Consider the following 17033-nt stretch of genomic DNA (forward strand, 5'->3'; position numbering starts at 1 on the left):
CACCACTCTTTTATAGATTTGTTACCTGATTCGTGGCTTTGTTCTCTAGTAGTTACCAAAAATTAACCCTTGCCAGCTTCTCTAGAAAAATACTACGATAGCATAATAACATCTCTTCCTGTCCTGTCAGGTGGAATTGTAGAAATTATAGATGTCCAGATGTTTTTCCTCTTTATTGCATTCTTATCATGATATCAATATAGAGAGGTTTTTTGTTTGTTTTTTAATAGTTTCCAAGCTTTCTACCTTGCTAACAGGCTGTCTCCCACTCCCAGTTTCTCCTCTGCTTCTTATTTTGTATGTTACAATGTTAATAGTTTATATGTTTTATAAGGCTTCTTTGTGGCTCAGTAGGAATCAAGTATTGTATATCAACCAATCTCTTAAGATCTCTTTTAAAATTCTATGATAGTCTTACTGGAAATTGTTCTTAACTGCATGGTGGATGATCAAGGCCTGAGCTTTTTGTTTTTATTTTTTGAGGTTATTATTTAATTACGCCATTTCTCCCTTCCCATTCCTCCTTCCAAACCTTCACATATATCCCTTCCCAGTCTCCTTCATTAGACATTATTGCATATGTGTGTATGTATTTATATATACACATGTATTCCTAATGTAACCTGTTGAGTCTATATGATGTTACTTGTGTATGCATGTTTTGAGACTTGACTGCTTGGTACTGGCTAACCTCTCTCAGCTTTGCTCGGTTGCCTGTTAGTCTTTACGTAGGGTCCCGTCCAGTTGGGCATGTTCATTGTCATCCTTGTTCAGTTCACATCAGGGCAGTTGTGCAGGTGGGACCTGATGGTGTAGCTTCTGACGTTACTAGGAGACACACTGGCATAGTAGCACACTGGCCAATCCTGTGCCTCGTACAGGCTTCTGTTCCCTCTTTTACAATGTTTACTGAGCATGAGGCACCTGGGTTGTTTTATAGATGTTTTTCATTGGGGCTGGGCTCTACAACTCTGTGTTTTGATTGGTTGTAGTTTTTTGCAGTGGTTTACGTCTGTCACAAAGAGAAATTTCCTTAATGAGGGGTGAAGACTACATCTATCTGTGGGTATAAAAATAGATGTTTTACATTATTGTTAGAGAGTATTCTGCTTCAGTAAATTAGTGGCTGTAGATTCTCCTCCAATAACCGTGGTAAGGTCTGGGCCAGTCTAATTTTCCTAACAGGATTCTTATCTCCAGAACAAGAAAACCTTGTCTCAAAAAAATAATAATAAGGAAAGAAACATAAAAATAAATTTTATTACATTAACAATTTTCTGTTTTGACATTTTAATAATTATTTCTATGTAGAAATACAAACACCCTTTCATTATATGTCTCATACCCTTTAATACCTTTGGATAACTCTTTAATCACTTTATTTCCATTTGTGTTCTATACTTTGCTATATTTATTTCTGAGTGTCATATTTTTACCCCTATTTTGATATTTTAGGAGAATTTTCATTTCTTACTGATTTTTACTACTGTGACAAAAAGTTGTGCTGTGATGTGGTTGATTGATGTATGATTATTTTATTTTCACTAACTTTACCACATTTTTAAACTCATAGTTACTGACATTCTTGGATTTTTCTGACCCTAAGATGGCTGTGCCATCATGTGATCTAGAAATAATGGCAACACTCCCTGTTTTCCAGTATTATCGTTTCATTTGCTTATCCTATTACTTATTAGCTAATGCAGCAAGGTAAAACCGTGGTAGTGACTATCCTGTCTTATGTTTGATTTTGATTGAAAATGACTTTGTAATTCTGCCCTCTGTCATAGTGTTTGCTATCAGTTTTCACCAATATTATATTTTATATTTAATTTCTTTATCCTACTTTTTGGTAACTTAATTTTAATGAAATTTAAAATGTACATGAAGTTGCAAAAATAATACATTTGTTTCTTTGTATTAGCGTCCTCAGATTCTGTCCCCATTCAGCATTTTTGTTTTTCTCACCTATTTAAATGTTGGAAATACTTCCTGTCCTCTGAGCACTTCCATGTGTATCTTCCAAGAACAAAGATTTTCTTCGTAAATTTTGTATTATGATGATTTATTTACATGTATGGGTGATGCACACATGCTATGATACATGTGTGGAGGTCTGAAGACAACTTTTGGGGGTCAGTTTTCTTCCACTATGGGTAGTTCTGGGGACAAACTTTAGCGCATCAGGGTTGGTGGCAAGTGCCTTTACCCACTGGTCCATCATGACAGCCCCAAAAGTTGTTCTGCCACTACAGTGCAACTGCTGAAATGAGAGTGTTTAATATTTACACAGCACTATTATCTGACCTATATTTTATGCTCTCATTTTGTCAATATTACCAGTACTGCTCTATATAGCTGTTTTTCTACAATTATTTTTGTGTTTCCTTTTCTTTTTCTAAATGCAGTTAATTAGGAAATTTTTTAGGTTTAAATTGCCTTGAATTCGTATCATAAATTAACATTAATTTTTTGTTTTTTCATTAAATAACTGCCTTAAACATTATATATTTTTATTGTTACTACATTTTGCTGTTCTATTTTCTTTACTAGTACTATAATTTTTCTCTCATTTTTAAAAACAAGGCCTCACTTATTTCTGTATTCTTAAATAAAAGATCAATTTTTGATTTGTCATTACTTTCTTTTAATATTTGGATATATAACCTTTATGAAGGAACTTAAGTGTTTCTTCTTCTTGAATTATAAAGTTTTTCAGAGGATCTAGACAGACTTGTGTAGAATAAATGGGAGTAAAGCAATATGACACACGGCATACATTTCTTCAAATATAAAGTAAATATACACAAAGCAGGTTTAAAAACAAAGGGATTCTCGAGAAATTTTCTTCAACGAATTTGTCTTATTAGCCTGCAGTTTCAGCCTCAAGCTGAGGCAAAAGCATCACAAATTCAAGGGTTGCCTGGCTATAGAGTGATAGATTAAAGTCAACCTGAGTGACTTAGCAACACTTCTGTTTCAAGAATCATTTTTAAAGGCTGGCTGTATAGCTCAGTAGTAGAGCATCTGCCTAGCGTGCACAGTTAGTGATTGTACACACATTTCTAGCAAGAGGGTTGCTGGGACTCACTGGTCAGCTAGGCTAGGTGAAAACAGCCCCAGATTCAGTGAGAGACCTTGTCTCAGGAGAGTAAGGCCAAGAAGAGCAGAGCAGGCATACATACACAGTTATGTATGGGAACTGAAGGCGGGGGCTAGAGGTGCTGCTCAGTGAGGAACGTTTGATTCCCAGCACCATGTCAGACTGCTCGCACTGCCTGTAACTCTAGATCCCTGGGATCCAGTGTCGTCTCCTCACCGCCACAGGCACTCACACCAGAGGCTTACAGTCACACAGATGCTTATGTATAAATAAAATAATAAAAAAATTTTTGAAAAATTAAAGGCAAATCAGAATAAATATAATTGAGGTATATAAATTGCAGGCTATAGGTTCTAGAGTCTAGGAAGTATTCAGATATATAAAATATTTATTTGTATTTAAGGAAGAATAAATTTGTAAATTAAAAGAGCAAATAACTTAGAACAATTAATATAAGAAGTCAGCATTGATATAATTCAGTTTAAATTTTGGGGTTCAAAAGACTAAGAATAATTGAAGCATCAGCACAAGCCTGGGTTAGTGTCAGTGAACTCAGTGGTTATGACTGCTTGTCATATTACTTTGTCAAGAGGAAGTTGGAATACAGTATAAACTTTGTTACAATAAACAAACAAAAAACAGCAAGAGCTCTGGGAGTGGAGGGAACAAACGGCAAAAAAAAAATTCACATTTGCTTTTCTTTTTTAATTTTAGGGAGGCACTCCTGTAGGCTTAGCATCTAAACCTTTTCAGATTCTTTATGGACACACTGACGAGATACTGAGTGTGGGCATCAGCACTGAACTCGACATGGCCGTTTCAGGGTCACGGGTAAGAAATGATACCTTTTCTATACATTGAGTAACAGGGTTTATATTTGAAAAGTCTTCTGTAGGGAAGCAGGAGAAGTTTTTACATTTATTTTCAGTGTTTCTGAAGTAGAGCAATACAGAAAGAGTAAACTTGAAAGCGCTGTGTTGTATTTAGGCATCTTACTGACCTCATTCGGTAAGAAAGACAGCGCTCTACAAAATAAATTGAATTTTCAAGATTAGAGTTTTTCCTAAAGCATATATGTCCTTGATGGGATAATTACTTCCTCAGTTTCTTATCCACATTTCTTTGTCAACCACTTTGCCCTCTCCTTTTTGTTGCTGTTGTTGTTTTCATTGTCTGGTGTCTCCTGTGTGTAGGATGGCACTGTGATTATACACACCATCCAGAAGGGTCAGTACATGAGGACTCTACGGCCGCCTTGTGAGAGTTCCCTGTCTCTGAGCATTCCCAGTGTGGCCCTGTCTTGGGAAGGACACATTGTCGTCTATTCCAGCTTGGAGGAGAAGTCCACCCTCAAGGTACACAGCGCTGCTCTGCAGCAGGTGTAGACAGTCAGTAACGTCTCCCCTTCCCAAGGACAGGGGCAGCCCGAGTAAGGAGAGAGGCTGTGTTTTTACGATTCAGTTACTCAGTTCTCACCGTTAGATACACTTCTACCACCGTCTTGTCACATATTTTATTTCAGAGATTTCTGTTGGTCTATATTGTACATGATTTCAAGTGTAATTTTTAAAGCTAAGGATATAACTCAGTTGGAAGGCTGCTTGCTTTGCAAGCTTGAGGCCCCAGGTTAACAAACAAACAAACAAACAAACAAACAAAAAATACAGCCATGTTTTTAATTCCAAAAATCTTATTAATTGTGTGCTAGGTTTAACTGACAATATAAAAACTCAACTTTTATTCAAGATCATTAAAGTTTCTTAATTCTTTATAGGATAAGAACATGTTACATGTGTTTTCTATAAATGGAAAGTATCTGGGTTCTCAAGTCCTAAATGAGCAAATATCAGACATGTGCATAATTGGAGAACACATCATCACTGGCAGCCTCCAAGGGCTCCTGTCGATAAGAGAGCTCCACAGGTGAGTACTTAATGTGGTCAGACTCACTGAAGAGGAGGTATGAGAAGGGGATGGATGGGAAGATGGCGCAGTAGATAAAAGTGCTTGCTCTGTAATACGAAGATATAGGGTCAGATTCCCAGCGCACACATAAAACACCAGATGCAAAGTCATAGTGTGCGTACCTATAATCCCAGTGTTCCTAGATGCTAGTGGGCCAGCTTGCCAGGGACATAATGGAAAAGGAACATAAAAGATGGAAGGTGTAGGGGCTGGAGAAATGACTCAAAGGTTAAGAGAACTGGCTGCTCTTCCAAAGGTCCCGAGTTCAAATTCCTAGCAACCACAAGGTGCCTCACAACCATCTATAATGAGATCTGGTTCCTTCTTCTGGCCTGTAGGCATACATGCAGGCAGAGCATGTAAACATAATAAATAAATCTTACAGGAAAAAAAAAAAGATGGAAGGTGAGGACAGACACCTAAGGTTGTCCTCTGACCTCCACGATCACTAGGCATGCACACACCTGCAAGTCACACACAAAAAGAAGAGACAGCAGTGTTGTGCATGCTGGAATATGCACGTAATATCACCATTTTGGGACCAGTCTCTATACCAATAATGTTTTTCCTTTTTTTCCCTCCTCATTTTTTTAAAGAGTCTTCTAAGAAGACTCAAAAGTTAGAAAAACCAGTGGACCCATGTATATGTAATTCTCTATTTTCTAATCATTAAATAACAATAGGTATTTGTCATATGGAATATCAGACAAAAACAAATAGACATATTTTATTAACTGCAAAGATCCACACACATGCACTTTTTAAGCTCTGGGGCCTTTTTATTCACCTTTACTTTATCAACAAGACAAAAACAGTAAGTAGTGTGTGCAGGAAGATTCTAAGGATTGTTAGGATTGGAATAATTAAAGGAGTCTTGTTGAGGATGTAGTAAGATTTGAAGTAGAGTTTAACTTGGGAAATGATGAGAACATGAACTAGAGTTGGAGATACGGTAGTATATGCCTAGAGATCCAACATCTGTCAAGTTGGAATGCAGAACTACATGATTAAGTTACATTCTGTAGCCAGGCACAGTGATGCACGCTTTTAATCCCAGCACTCGGGAGGCAGAGGCAGGTGGATCTCTGTGAGCTCGAAGCCAACCTGGTCTACAAAGCGAGTCCAAGCTCTCTTGAAAAATCCAAAATGCAAAAACCAGTTACCTTTCATGTATAAACTTCTGTCTATCCATTCTATATGTTTGTAACTTTGTCTGGTTTTTATCTCTTCTAGTTTGAATCTCAGTGTCACTCCATTAGCCATGCGATTACCTATCCACTGCGTTTCTGTAACCAAAGAATACAGCCACATTCTTGTAGGCTTAGAAGATGGCAAGTTGATTGTTGTGGGTGTTGGCAAGCCAGCGGAGGTAAAACTCAGCATCATGAATCCCCCTTACTGTTGAGGGTCCTGTGGTCCTTCGTTCTAGGTGATTCAGAAGTCTCCATTATGGATAAACTGAAACATAACTTTGACTAAGTTGTTAATCAGTAGCTTTTATACTATGGTATAAATGAAAGCATGTTTGTGGATTGGTCTTTGATTCACTGTGTCAATAAGAAAATTATTTTACTCCAAATCAGACTCAAGAGAGTTATGTGGATTTGAGGCATAAAAGCCCTTTGTCAAAAAATAAAATACAGGCTTCATCAATCATACTAACTTGACTTAACAAGTACAACGCATGACTATATAAAGGCATCATTTTTTTTTAATTTGGAACTACAGATATTCCATAACCACATGCTTATTCTCAGTGAGTTTACTATACAGATACATTTACTTGCTTAATAGTCCTATTATAGATCTAACACATTTCTTCCTCAGAAAACGGCTGTATCCCAGGTAACTTAATCGTTGCATGTTTCTTGAGACAGTCTTAGCTTTTTCTGAGAAATGTAATGTGGTGTCGGCAGGTGGTTTTTGGTTGGTTGGTTTTTGTTTTTTGTTCTTGAGAGAAGAAATTGAGTGTGGTGGTGCATACTTACAGTCCCAGTGCCTGGGAGACAGAGGCAGGAGAATCACCACAATTCGGGGGCTAGACTGGTCTACATTGTGAGTTCTAGGCAACCCAGGGTTATATGACAAGATCCATTCTAAAATCAACCACAGAGAAAAGCTGAAGAGATGTCACAGTGGCGGGTCAGAGCATTTGTTGCTCTTGTGGCACTCACGTAGCCCTCACAGCCATCTGTTATTTCAGTTCTAAGGGAACCAACACCCTTCTGACCCTCACGGGCACGAGGCGTGCATGTGGTGCACATACATGTTCAGACAAAGCACTCATTTACATAAAACACATCTAAAGGGGGGAGGAGGGAGGGAGTGTTCAAACGTTTTAAATGTGTTTCCCTTCAACATTGAGAGTCTTGATAGTTTGCTGAATCGTGTGCACCTAGCCCCTGAGTGGTAAGTACATAAGACTTGTGCTCACACTTTACTCTCTGAGTGCACACCTATAGTCCCTGATGCTTGGGAGGCTAAGGTAGAAGAACCACAAGCTAAAGGTCTCCCAGCCTACGAGGTGAGGTCAAGGCCAGGCCAAGCCACTAGGGAGACTGCCTCAAAATAAAAGCCCAAAGATGGAGAGGCATGCAGCTCAGTGTGAGAATACTTGCTTAACAAGAAGATGCCTTGAGTTCAGACTCTAGTTCTGCAATGAGTATGTGGCTTTTGTTATTAGTCAAGAATCTTTTTAACATGTTAGTGATTTTGCTACCAAAACCTGTTCTGACCTTTACAAACTCAGTGTCTTATATAGATTTTATGTGTCCTTGTTTTTTTTTTTTCTTTAATATCTATTTTTTATTTCTCTGGATCACCTTAAACAGATGCGATCAGGTCAGCTTTCTCGAAAATTGTGGGGATCTAGCAAGCGGCTCAGCCAGATTTCAGCTGGAGAAACCGAATATCATACCCAAGGTCTCAAGTAATTGTTTCCCACCTTCTGTGATGGAGAACTGAGCTTCATTGGCGTTTGGTCACTTTGGTTGCGTCTCTCCACTCCCTGAAAGTCTTTAAGGATTTTATCCTGGGAAAGGGTTTCCACAGTTTGTTATTGTGGCACACGCCTGCAATGCCAACATTTGAAAGGCTGAGGCAGATGGATCTTAAGTTCAAGGCAAGCTTTGGCTACATAGCAAGGCCTTGTCTGAAAATAAATTGTAGGTTGTATTAAGTCCATTTTTAAAGTCTTGCCAACAATGAGTCTAGTTTTATTAAGTACTAGAATTAAATTGAGAAAATACATTCAATTCGATTTAGTAACCCACTCCTAAATCATTAAATCTATTTTTAAAAACAAACCTCTAATATTATATATTTAGGTTGAATTTCCTTAATCTGAGTAGCAAACTTTAAGATATTTCTAATAAAGCAGTAGAGTAAATAATGGAGAGTTGAGAGAAGTGACTTTTCATGTATTCTTTAGACGATCATTTTTCTGTTTAATGACCATTACATTAAAAATGATTTACTAATGAAGCTCCTGGTTAAAGGTAATAACCTTAAGGCAATTGAATTTCCAAAAGTCTACACAATTGGATTAAATACCAATATTGAAATAATACAGTGGTTCATTTCCCTACCTCTACTATTTAATATATTACTAATAAAAATGTATTTAATTGCATTATTATCCTTAAGTACCAAAGTTGAATAGGAAAAAAACAAAACAAAGCAAAACTAGCGATAAGCTTTACAAATGGACTTCCTTAACAGTATATTTAAGCAAAAATGCTAGCTGTGGCTTTGGCTAGCCAGTCCTTGAGTAGCATTTGCAGCACAGTTACACAGCTGTGAAATACAAAATTTTGTGGATTTGTCTTTGTTAAACAAAAACTCTCTTCGTAGTTAAGCATTTTTACCCTGATGATTATGAGTTGTCAGTAATGCCCTAAAAGGTCATGATTGATGGAAATAATACTGCATAATTCACATTCACAGTAGTCATTTAGGTAACATAGTATTGTAAAAATCCTCTTTATTGCTTATTATATACAATTGTTATGAATAGCTAATTTTATTATAGTTTGTTAAATATTATATTTAAAATTTCAAGTAAATGTCTAATTAATTTGGAATTCAAAGTGATTGTTATTTGTTTGTCTTTGTAAAACTGACTTTTGAGTTAGGTCAGAGAAGTTTTACAGCAGTGTTGGTAATCTGAGATTCCATGGGAAGATTTGTGAGTTTCATTAAGTTGTACAGAAATTTATATGTTGAGTCTATTTTCAGGAAAAATACTATTGCATGACATTCTTAAAATGGTCTGTGGGTGATGGCAGTGTTGGCACATACCTTTAGTCTCAGCACTTAGGAGGCAGAGGCAGCGGATCTACGGAGAAAGTTCTAGGACCGCTAAGGCTGCACAGAGAAACTCTGTCTTACAAAACAAAAACAAAGTAAAATCATCATCACCATTATCACCATCACCATCATCGTCATCATCATCGTCATCATCATGTATGGCAACCACAGATGACTTTACTCTGCTAGCCTTTAAAGATCACAGTCTTCACTGTGACCACAGATTTCCTTGTACCTAGTTGTCTTTTCAGGTGAACCTTGAGGAACTTGTGTTTTACCATTTCCTCTCCTCTTGACCATGTATTCAGTGGCCTTTCCTTTATAATTCAATAAATACTTTTTTAAAGTTTTACAAGTAAAAGATTATGTTTAGGAAATTTTTCAGTATTTTGATTTGTTGTTGGTTAGGAATAATAAAACACTGCAAAATCACTTTCTGTTTAATCAGGAAAAAATAGCTGTGTTTTAGATAAATAATGAAGAAAGACTTTGTGTAAATGTAAAGACTTCCTTTCGAAAGATGTGAGGTATTTGTTGGAAGTCTTACAAGTCAGTAGAGATGATTTTGCTATTTGAAACATTTCTTCTTTTTGTTCCCCACCACCGAGTACTACAGTCATGATGACATCAAGGCCATCTGTCCACCCTAAAAGATGTTAAGGAGAGTTCAAGCCCTTTGAGAACTAAAGAAAACGATTGCTGATTTGGGAATAGGGCTGCCACTCCATAGTGGAATGCTTGCCTTCCTTGTCCAGGGTCCTGGGTTCCCCACCCCCACCCTCCCACCCCAGCACGTGAGAGACAGAGAGGAAAACACAGAGACAGACTAACTAGCTGACTCTAAATCAAGACTTAGTGAGGTTTTTTGTTTGTTTGTTTGCTTGTTTTTTTTGGTTTGTTTTTTGTTTTTTATTTTTTTTTGGCAATTTATCCATGCATATTTGGTTTTGGAGACCACTTAATATTGGATTTAGGAATTATTTTGTTTGCTTAAGAATTAAGAAACTTCAATCATCTAAGGGGGAAAGTCTATAGTGTTTGACTACTGCCTTTTAGTGGGAAGCTGAGCAAGCAGTTTCTTTTAAAACACAAATAAGAACCTTTGTTTAGTTTCATAGAGGTCTGACCCAAACTAATGCTAGTTGTTAAAAGGAGAATTATTCCTGAAAAGTGTTTTTTTCTAAAAAGTATAAATCATAAATGTGGGGTTTAGAAAATATTAGAAATATTCTTGAAGAATTAACTTGTGTATTTATTAAAATAAGCAAATATAGTGGAACTATTATCTGAATAATCTGAATAGATTGATGAAATTGAGAATCACTAGATAATATCACTGGGAAGATATACCTTTACCAACTGGAGTGCAGATGTTATTTTAATAATGTATAGTGGAAGAAACTATTTGAATGAATTGATAGCTGGATATGTTAGTTAATGAGTATAGAAATCTGAACTTGGCTAATGTGCGTGTGAATTCTTTTCAGAATTTTTCACCTGCTTTTGTTTCTTGACAATGGTGATCATGAATATAAGAATCTCAGCATCCTAGTAATGAGATTTATACTAAGATAATGCTTACTTTTGGAAAGGACGTCAGTAGAAGTTGTTGTTCGTGGTGGTGGTGGTGGTGGTGTGTGTGTGTACGTACACATTTGTTTAGAGAATGAAACCGTCTTATATATAACTCTCCTCAGTCAGTATTCTGTCATTACTTAGATAAAATTAAAGAAGAAAAGAAAAACAAATCAGAACATAAAAGCAAGGGAACTATAAAAATTAAGTTTGCCATTAAGTCTTTCTAGCTAGTATTGCCTGGGAAGGAAGGTTCTGTTAATTTCCTTTAGTCACAATGCATCCTTTTGTAGGAGAAAAAAAAATTGGATATTCATAAGCCTGGTTTTTCTTTTTTCCTTGTAGATATATCAGATTACTTTTCAGAGAACTGATTCTGAAATGCTGCTAAAGGAATAAGTATGCCCACAGAATTAGAGTTTAGACTTGATCATTGACTCTTGATCTTAGCCACTTTATGTTTCTTTTAATATAGGCTAAGAAAATTAGTTAGTACCAGGGTTTTGTCTTGTTTTGTTTAGATAGAGGCAAGGCATTTGCATGTAAATATAACACTATTTTTACTAAAGATATCTCTAAGGAAAGATTCTAATTGAATTTTGAGAGATTACTTCCTTTAAAATATTTATGTTTATAAATTAACTAGTATCTTCTTTGCCTCCTTTCTGATAAAAAACATTTGAGTACTTGGCCTGTATTAGTATAAGCAAAGCATTAATGCATTGTACTGTATCTGGGATGTGTATGTGTAAAGGTGTTAGACTTCTCACTATGCACATTGCTAAACCTGTCTTCTTAACTATTATCTTTTCAGTTTTTGAGTGATATATACAGAATGAAATGTATTATTTTTACTTGTGAAATCCATTTTTAAATTTTTCATCCAGACCTATGCCCTTATATAACCGTCTCTAAGAGAAACTATTCTGAGAACTCTCACACATCTTTACCATTGGCAGCAAATAGTCATTCTCAGTACTTTTTCCTAATTCTTTTGATTTATTTCAGATGCCCATACAGACATCTGAAACATTGTTTTGTAGAATTTTCTCATAGTGCTTTTCCTGATGATATTGGGCAACAATACAATGTTATCAGTGTTGTGTATTATTTACAATATGGGCCATACCCATACTTACTTAATTTAAATGGAGCATTTTCTATGCCAGTGGTTATCCCCAATTCCAACCAGTGCCTTTATTATACCTCCTTTTCATTATTAAAAAATGCATTTATTCTATCATCACTTTCTTTAGATCTTTTATATTTGGAAATCATAATTAACATTTACCTCTAATAAATTATATCCGTTTGCTAAGATTAGTTCCTAATACCTAACCCACTTAGAAAGAAAGTTAAAGTATTTTTTCCAGTATTGGGGATTGAATTCATGGCCTCATGCATATTAGGCAAGAATAAAAACATTAGTAAGCAATGCCAAAAGAAAAACAGAATCATGCATCTTGTAGTATTGAAATTATAATGATTAGAGCTCTCCCACTATAAAAGCATTAGAAAATTCTCCTAAGTTCTTGTGATGACGTGTGCAAGCGTGCTTCTGGGTTGAATGTTATTTGGTTTTTCATAGGTTTTAGAGCTTAGAGCTAATAGAGCATTAACATTTGGGAGATTTAGGCTTTGTTAGGGATATAGCTTAATAATAGTACACTTGTACCTGAAGCCCTAGGTTTGGGATTTGGGGTGGCATTTCCCTCCCCCCAACACTGGGGATAGAGTATAGGCCTCACATAGTAGGTGGGGTTCTACCAATGAACCCCTTCTCAGTTCAGAGATTAGTTCTTAATTTGAGATCGCAGATCCGATTTGTCCGTAGGGATGTACTATGCCTAGGTACTATTTGGGACGTTCGGTGATTTAATCAGTCCCAGCTCTCAAAAATTATAAATATATATGTGTACATATAATATGTATAAATGAACATGTGCTTAAATTGTAGATAGTTATATTTTTATTTGTTGAAATGACCACCTTAGACTGTATGATTTTTATCTCCTCTTTGCCTGCCTTTTGGCTACCATCAGGTGTAGAATATAAGAATTAAGTGGTTTTATTTATTATAAAAACATCATGTAAAAATGGCCACATTATGAACTTCAGGGTTTTTTTTTTTGTTGTTGTTTTGGGTTTTGGCAATCACAGTTATTCATCAGGCATATTTTCTTAGATCAGTATCTTTACTGATATTCACTACACAGAAGTGCTTCTTAAACACATTGCAAGATTTGGACACGTAAAGATAACTCTTTCAGTGTCAAATAAAGAGATACAAGTTCAGTAGGGTATGTATTTCCCTAATACAGAAAGCAAGGTGAAAGTCACTGACTCGGTATTCTTTTCTATTCTATGATACAGTTGTTGTGTTACCTTGAACAAAGCATATCTTGCATATATTAGCATAACAATAGCCAAATATCTTTGAAAAATTACTCAGTCAGGCAAAGTGGTGCATGCACACGGTTCCTATTCCTTGGAAGACTGAGATGAAAGGTTACTTGGACAGTGTTGTAAGAGCTGCATCTCAAAAATACGTAACTAGTTTTAATTAATGTTTCAGAGTTGAGGAAGAAGTGCTGCTGTGTGTGTGTCTCTTTTTATAATGGCTTTCTACTGGTTTGCGTTCACCCGTAGCTGTTTCTTAATGGTTAGGGTGTGTCGCTGCGTCACAGTGCTGTTTACATGTAGCAGCGAGACACGACACCAAGGGCAGTTAGGACTTAGGGGAGATTGAAAAGTTGTACTGATTAAAATACAAACTATTTTTAAAAGAAATCTTATTCCAGTTAATATTTTATTTAAGTAATATATTTCTATTTACCTTATATTAAAAGTACATGCTCTCTGACAGTGTAGTCCAGTTGAGAATTAGGCTTTAATGTTTTTCTTTTTCTTGTTTTTGTTTTGACACAGATTCTCACTATATAGCCTTGGTTAGCCTGGAACTACCAGTGTAGACTAGGCTGGCCTCGAACCCAAAGGTCCATCTGCCTCTGCCTCCCAAGTGCTGAGATTTTCAAGAATATGCATAATTATTTTGCTCTTCAGAAGTAGTTCTGGCAGGGAAATATCAGTAGTTAAGTGTAATTGAAAGTAGCTTAAATTCTTATAATATTAGAATTAAACATTTTTCGAAAGTTTGAACTGTTTGTTAGACAATCCCTAATGACTTACATAGTTTCAATACTTCTTTCAGAATTATGGTGTGTTACAATGGCTCTTACTGTTGAAGATCTTTTATATTTTGGACTATTCTTTTTTCCATTCTGCCTTTTACTTCTAAAGACTGTGCGTGTTAGACATCACCACAAAAGTTTTATATGTAGCTACTGCTACTTACAGTCTGCCTCACATAAGAAAACAGCTGAGTTTGGTGGCACTACTGTAATCCCAACACTCAACAGCTTTCGGCAAGAGGATTGCCTCAAGTTTGTAGGCTGTCCTGGGCTGTAGAATGAAGTCTGTTTATGTATCTGTCTGTCTGCGTGTCTCTGTTTCTTTCTTTCCTTCCCTCTCCCCTTCAACAACCTAGAAATTGTGCTGCTAATTACTATTTAAGGAACTGTATTTATCTTAAAATATCCCTTTTCATTTGTTCCACTGGAATTGATAGAAAAAAATAATAGTAATAAGCCTTTTTGTTGAATTATTTACTGTGCAAACTGTGATTCATTGAGTATTATATGCAAAAGAAGGGGTTCAAAGTTGAGCAAGTTTTAGACTTTATAAGAGTGTAAATAACTTTAATTAGCATTCTGATAACAAAATTACTGTTTGGTGCAATTCATTTTTTTCTGTTTTCATCCTTCTAAACTTAAGTATACAAGATGTATTTTGTTTTGTCACAAATATTTTTAAGAACTTCACTGAATGTATATGAGTTAATGTTTGATTGTTTCTGTATAGTATGATCAAAAATAGTTCAAATTTTGCACTTTGTTATTCCCTTAGAAATTTATATTCTAATATTTTTAAGAATGTACATTTATTTTGTTCATAATAAATTAGCTTTGTATATGACAATGGGTTTGAATCAAATAAAAAGATAACATTACTTTCATTATTTGGTTTGTAGTTCTCTTTATGGACTTTGACTAGAATTTGCTGTGCTTAAGTTCTTTGAGTAGACAAAGAAGTGAATGCAGTATTTAATGAGCAGAAAACACTGTTTCTCACATGAGCCTCACAAGGTGAGTATTAATGCTGTTTCATCAGGCTGCCATTCATAAAGAGACTGCTATTTAAAATCATACCCAAAGCATTGCTCCAGTCTGTTCTTAATAAGCAGTCACCTTACATTTCCGTGTCTTGTTAATAAGATAATACATTCAATTAAAAAAATTCACTTTTATAATCAAAATATTTTATGCACCAGCTTCTAAACTTTTATCCACCTAGCTATTAAATTCTGGGCTTTAAGCTTGGTAGACACGCATTCTACTGTTGAGTACACTCCCAGCCTCTGTGCATAACTTTGTGCCGCCTAAGCACTAGCCTAACCAGTCCATTTCAGTTAAGATAGTGCAACAAACAAATGCCCTTCCAGGTTCTTGCTGGTGTTTTGTGTATCCAGACCCACTACAGAAATGGGCAGTAACTTCAGCACTGTGAGCTTGTCACAGTACTACACTTTATGGGAGGCTCTTCACCAGAGTTAGAAACTTTCTGCACTAAATTAATCAAGATTTCTAAATCAATGGGCAGTCAAACCAAGGTCAGTGAAAGGATTAGTTAAAAACCATGTCAAGCTTCAGATAAATGTTTTTCAAATTATAATAAACCTTATGTTTTATATCATATCATTCAATTAATGCGAATCTCTTTTAAGCCTTTTGAATTTCGGCCTAATAATGGAGGCCTATAAGCCTAGCCACTTGAGAGTCTCAGGCAAGGGAATCACAAGTTCAAGGCCTGTGTGGGCTACAGAGAACTCAAGGCAAACTTGAGCAACGTAATTATGCCACGTGTGAGAAGTGAAAAGTCTGATACAGACCAAAAGAATCAAAAATGGGCTTGGAGTGTAGTTCATGGTCAAACACTTGGCTGTTGTGTGTGAGCTAGTGTCTGGGAACAGAAGAGTAAAGCCTTTTTGAGTTTTCATATTTTATTCACGTACTTGAATGGTTTTGACAAATATCCTGTAAAACTTTTCCTAACAGTCATTTAGTGTAGTTTAAGGTATATCTATTCAAAGACGTGTTTAATTATAACTGCAGGCATTATTAATGTCAAGAAAGCCTATAGAAGAGTTGTTAATTTCATATTCTAACAATAGAGGTTTTTTAAATTAAGGAATTTTATTCAACTCACATACATGCAATAAATAAAATTTAAGTTTAAAAAGGTCAGGAGGAATTTAGGAATACCACAAGGGTTACAGTTCTATGAGACTAGCCACATTTTTCTACATACAGTCTATACACCTTTTTATATTTTAAATGGATGGTACTATCCTTAAACTAGAGTTACATAAGCCCATGTATACCTTGGCTCGATGCTTGAGGTGAACTCAGATATCCCAACTCAGAGGGCATCACTTACTAACGGTGATGGGTGGCCTGTCAGTCAGTGCTGCGTCCTCAGGGTTTCTACAGCAAGACTAAGCTTCTATGGTTGTCTGTCATGTTCTGTATATCTGACATAAATGTCATAAAGGCTTGTATATCATTGCTGCTGAGGTTGGGAGAGGAGTAATCGGGTAATTTTGCAAATCCTGGCCAGCAGGACAAATATAACAACTTAATGAAATACTATTTCCAGAGATAGCTAAGCTTTCATTTTTTTATTCTCAAAGTTATAATTGGTGAACTGGAGAGTCAAGAATTAGTATGAGTGTCCATACAGATAATCAGAAGGCAGAGGCTGGTGGATCTCTTCACAGTTCAAGACCAGACTAGTCGACATAGCTACTTTAATAAGAAAAAAATAAAAGAGAATTAGTTTAGTAAGAACTGTTACAAGTAAAGGCTTAGGAACACTTCAAAACATTGGACGACTCAAAAGAATTAAGCCGGTCAGTGATGGTGCACACCTTTAATCCCAGCACTCACGGGGTAGAGGCAAGTGG

At 35.9% G+C, this 17033-nt stretch overlaps 1 protein-coding gene across 5 annotated transcripts in view; it reads left to right on the forward strand.

Annotated features, from left to right (window-relative positions):
• The window catches only part of NBEAL1 (neurobeachin like 1), a 148732-nt gene extending 133703 nt beyond the window's left edge, over positions 1-15029 (forward strand). For all 5 annotated transcript variants that reach the window (XM_084778643.1, XM_084778645.1, XM_084778646.1 and 2 more), the window contains 5 exons: positions 3818-3934; positions 4297-4458; positions 4878-5026; positions 6302-6437; positions 7900-15029. In XM_084778643.1, coding sequence (XP_084634769.1) covers positions 3818-3934; positions 4297-4458; positions 4878-5026; positions 6302-6437; positions 7900-8001 — 666 coding nt within the window. In that variant the 3' untranslated portion in view covers positions 8002-15029. The remainder of the gene's footprint in view (positions 1-3817; positions 3935-4296; positions 4459-4877; positions 5027-6301; positions 6438-7899) is intronic.
• Positions 15030-17033: the final 2004 nt, after the last annotated feature.

The sequence above is a fragment of the Acomys minous genome (assembly GCF_964271855.1).
Source record: "Acomys minous genome assembly, chromosome: 4".
Lineage (NCBI taxonomy): Eukaryota > Metazoa > Chordata > Mammalia > Rodentia > Muridae > Acomys > Acomys minous.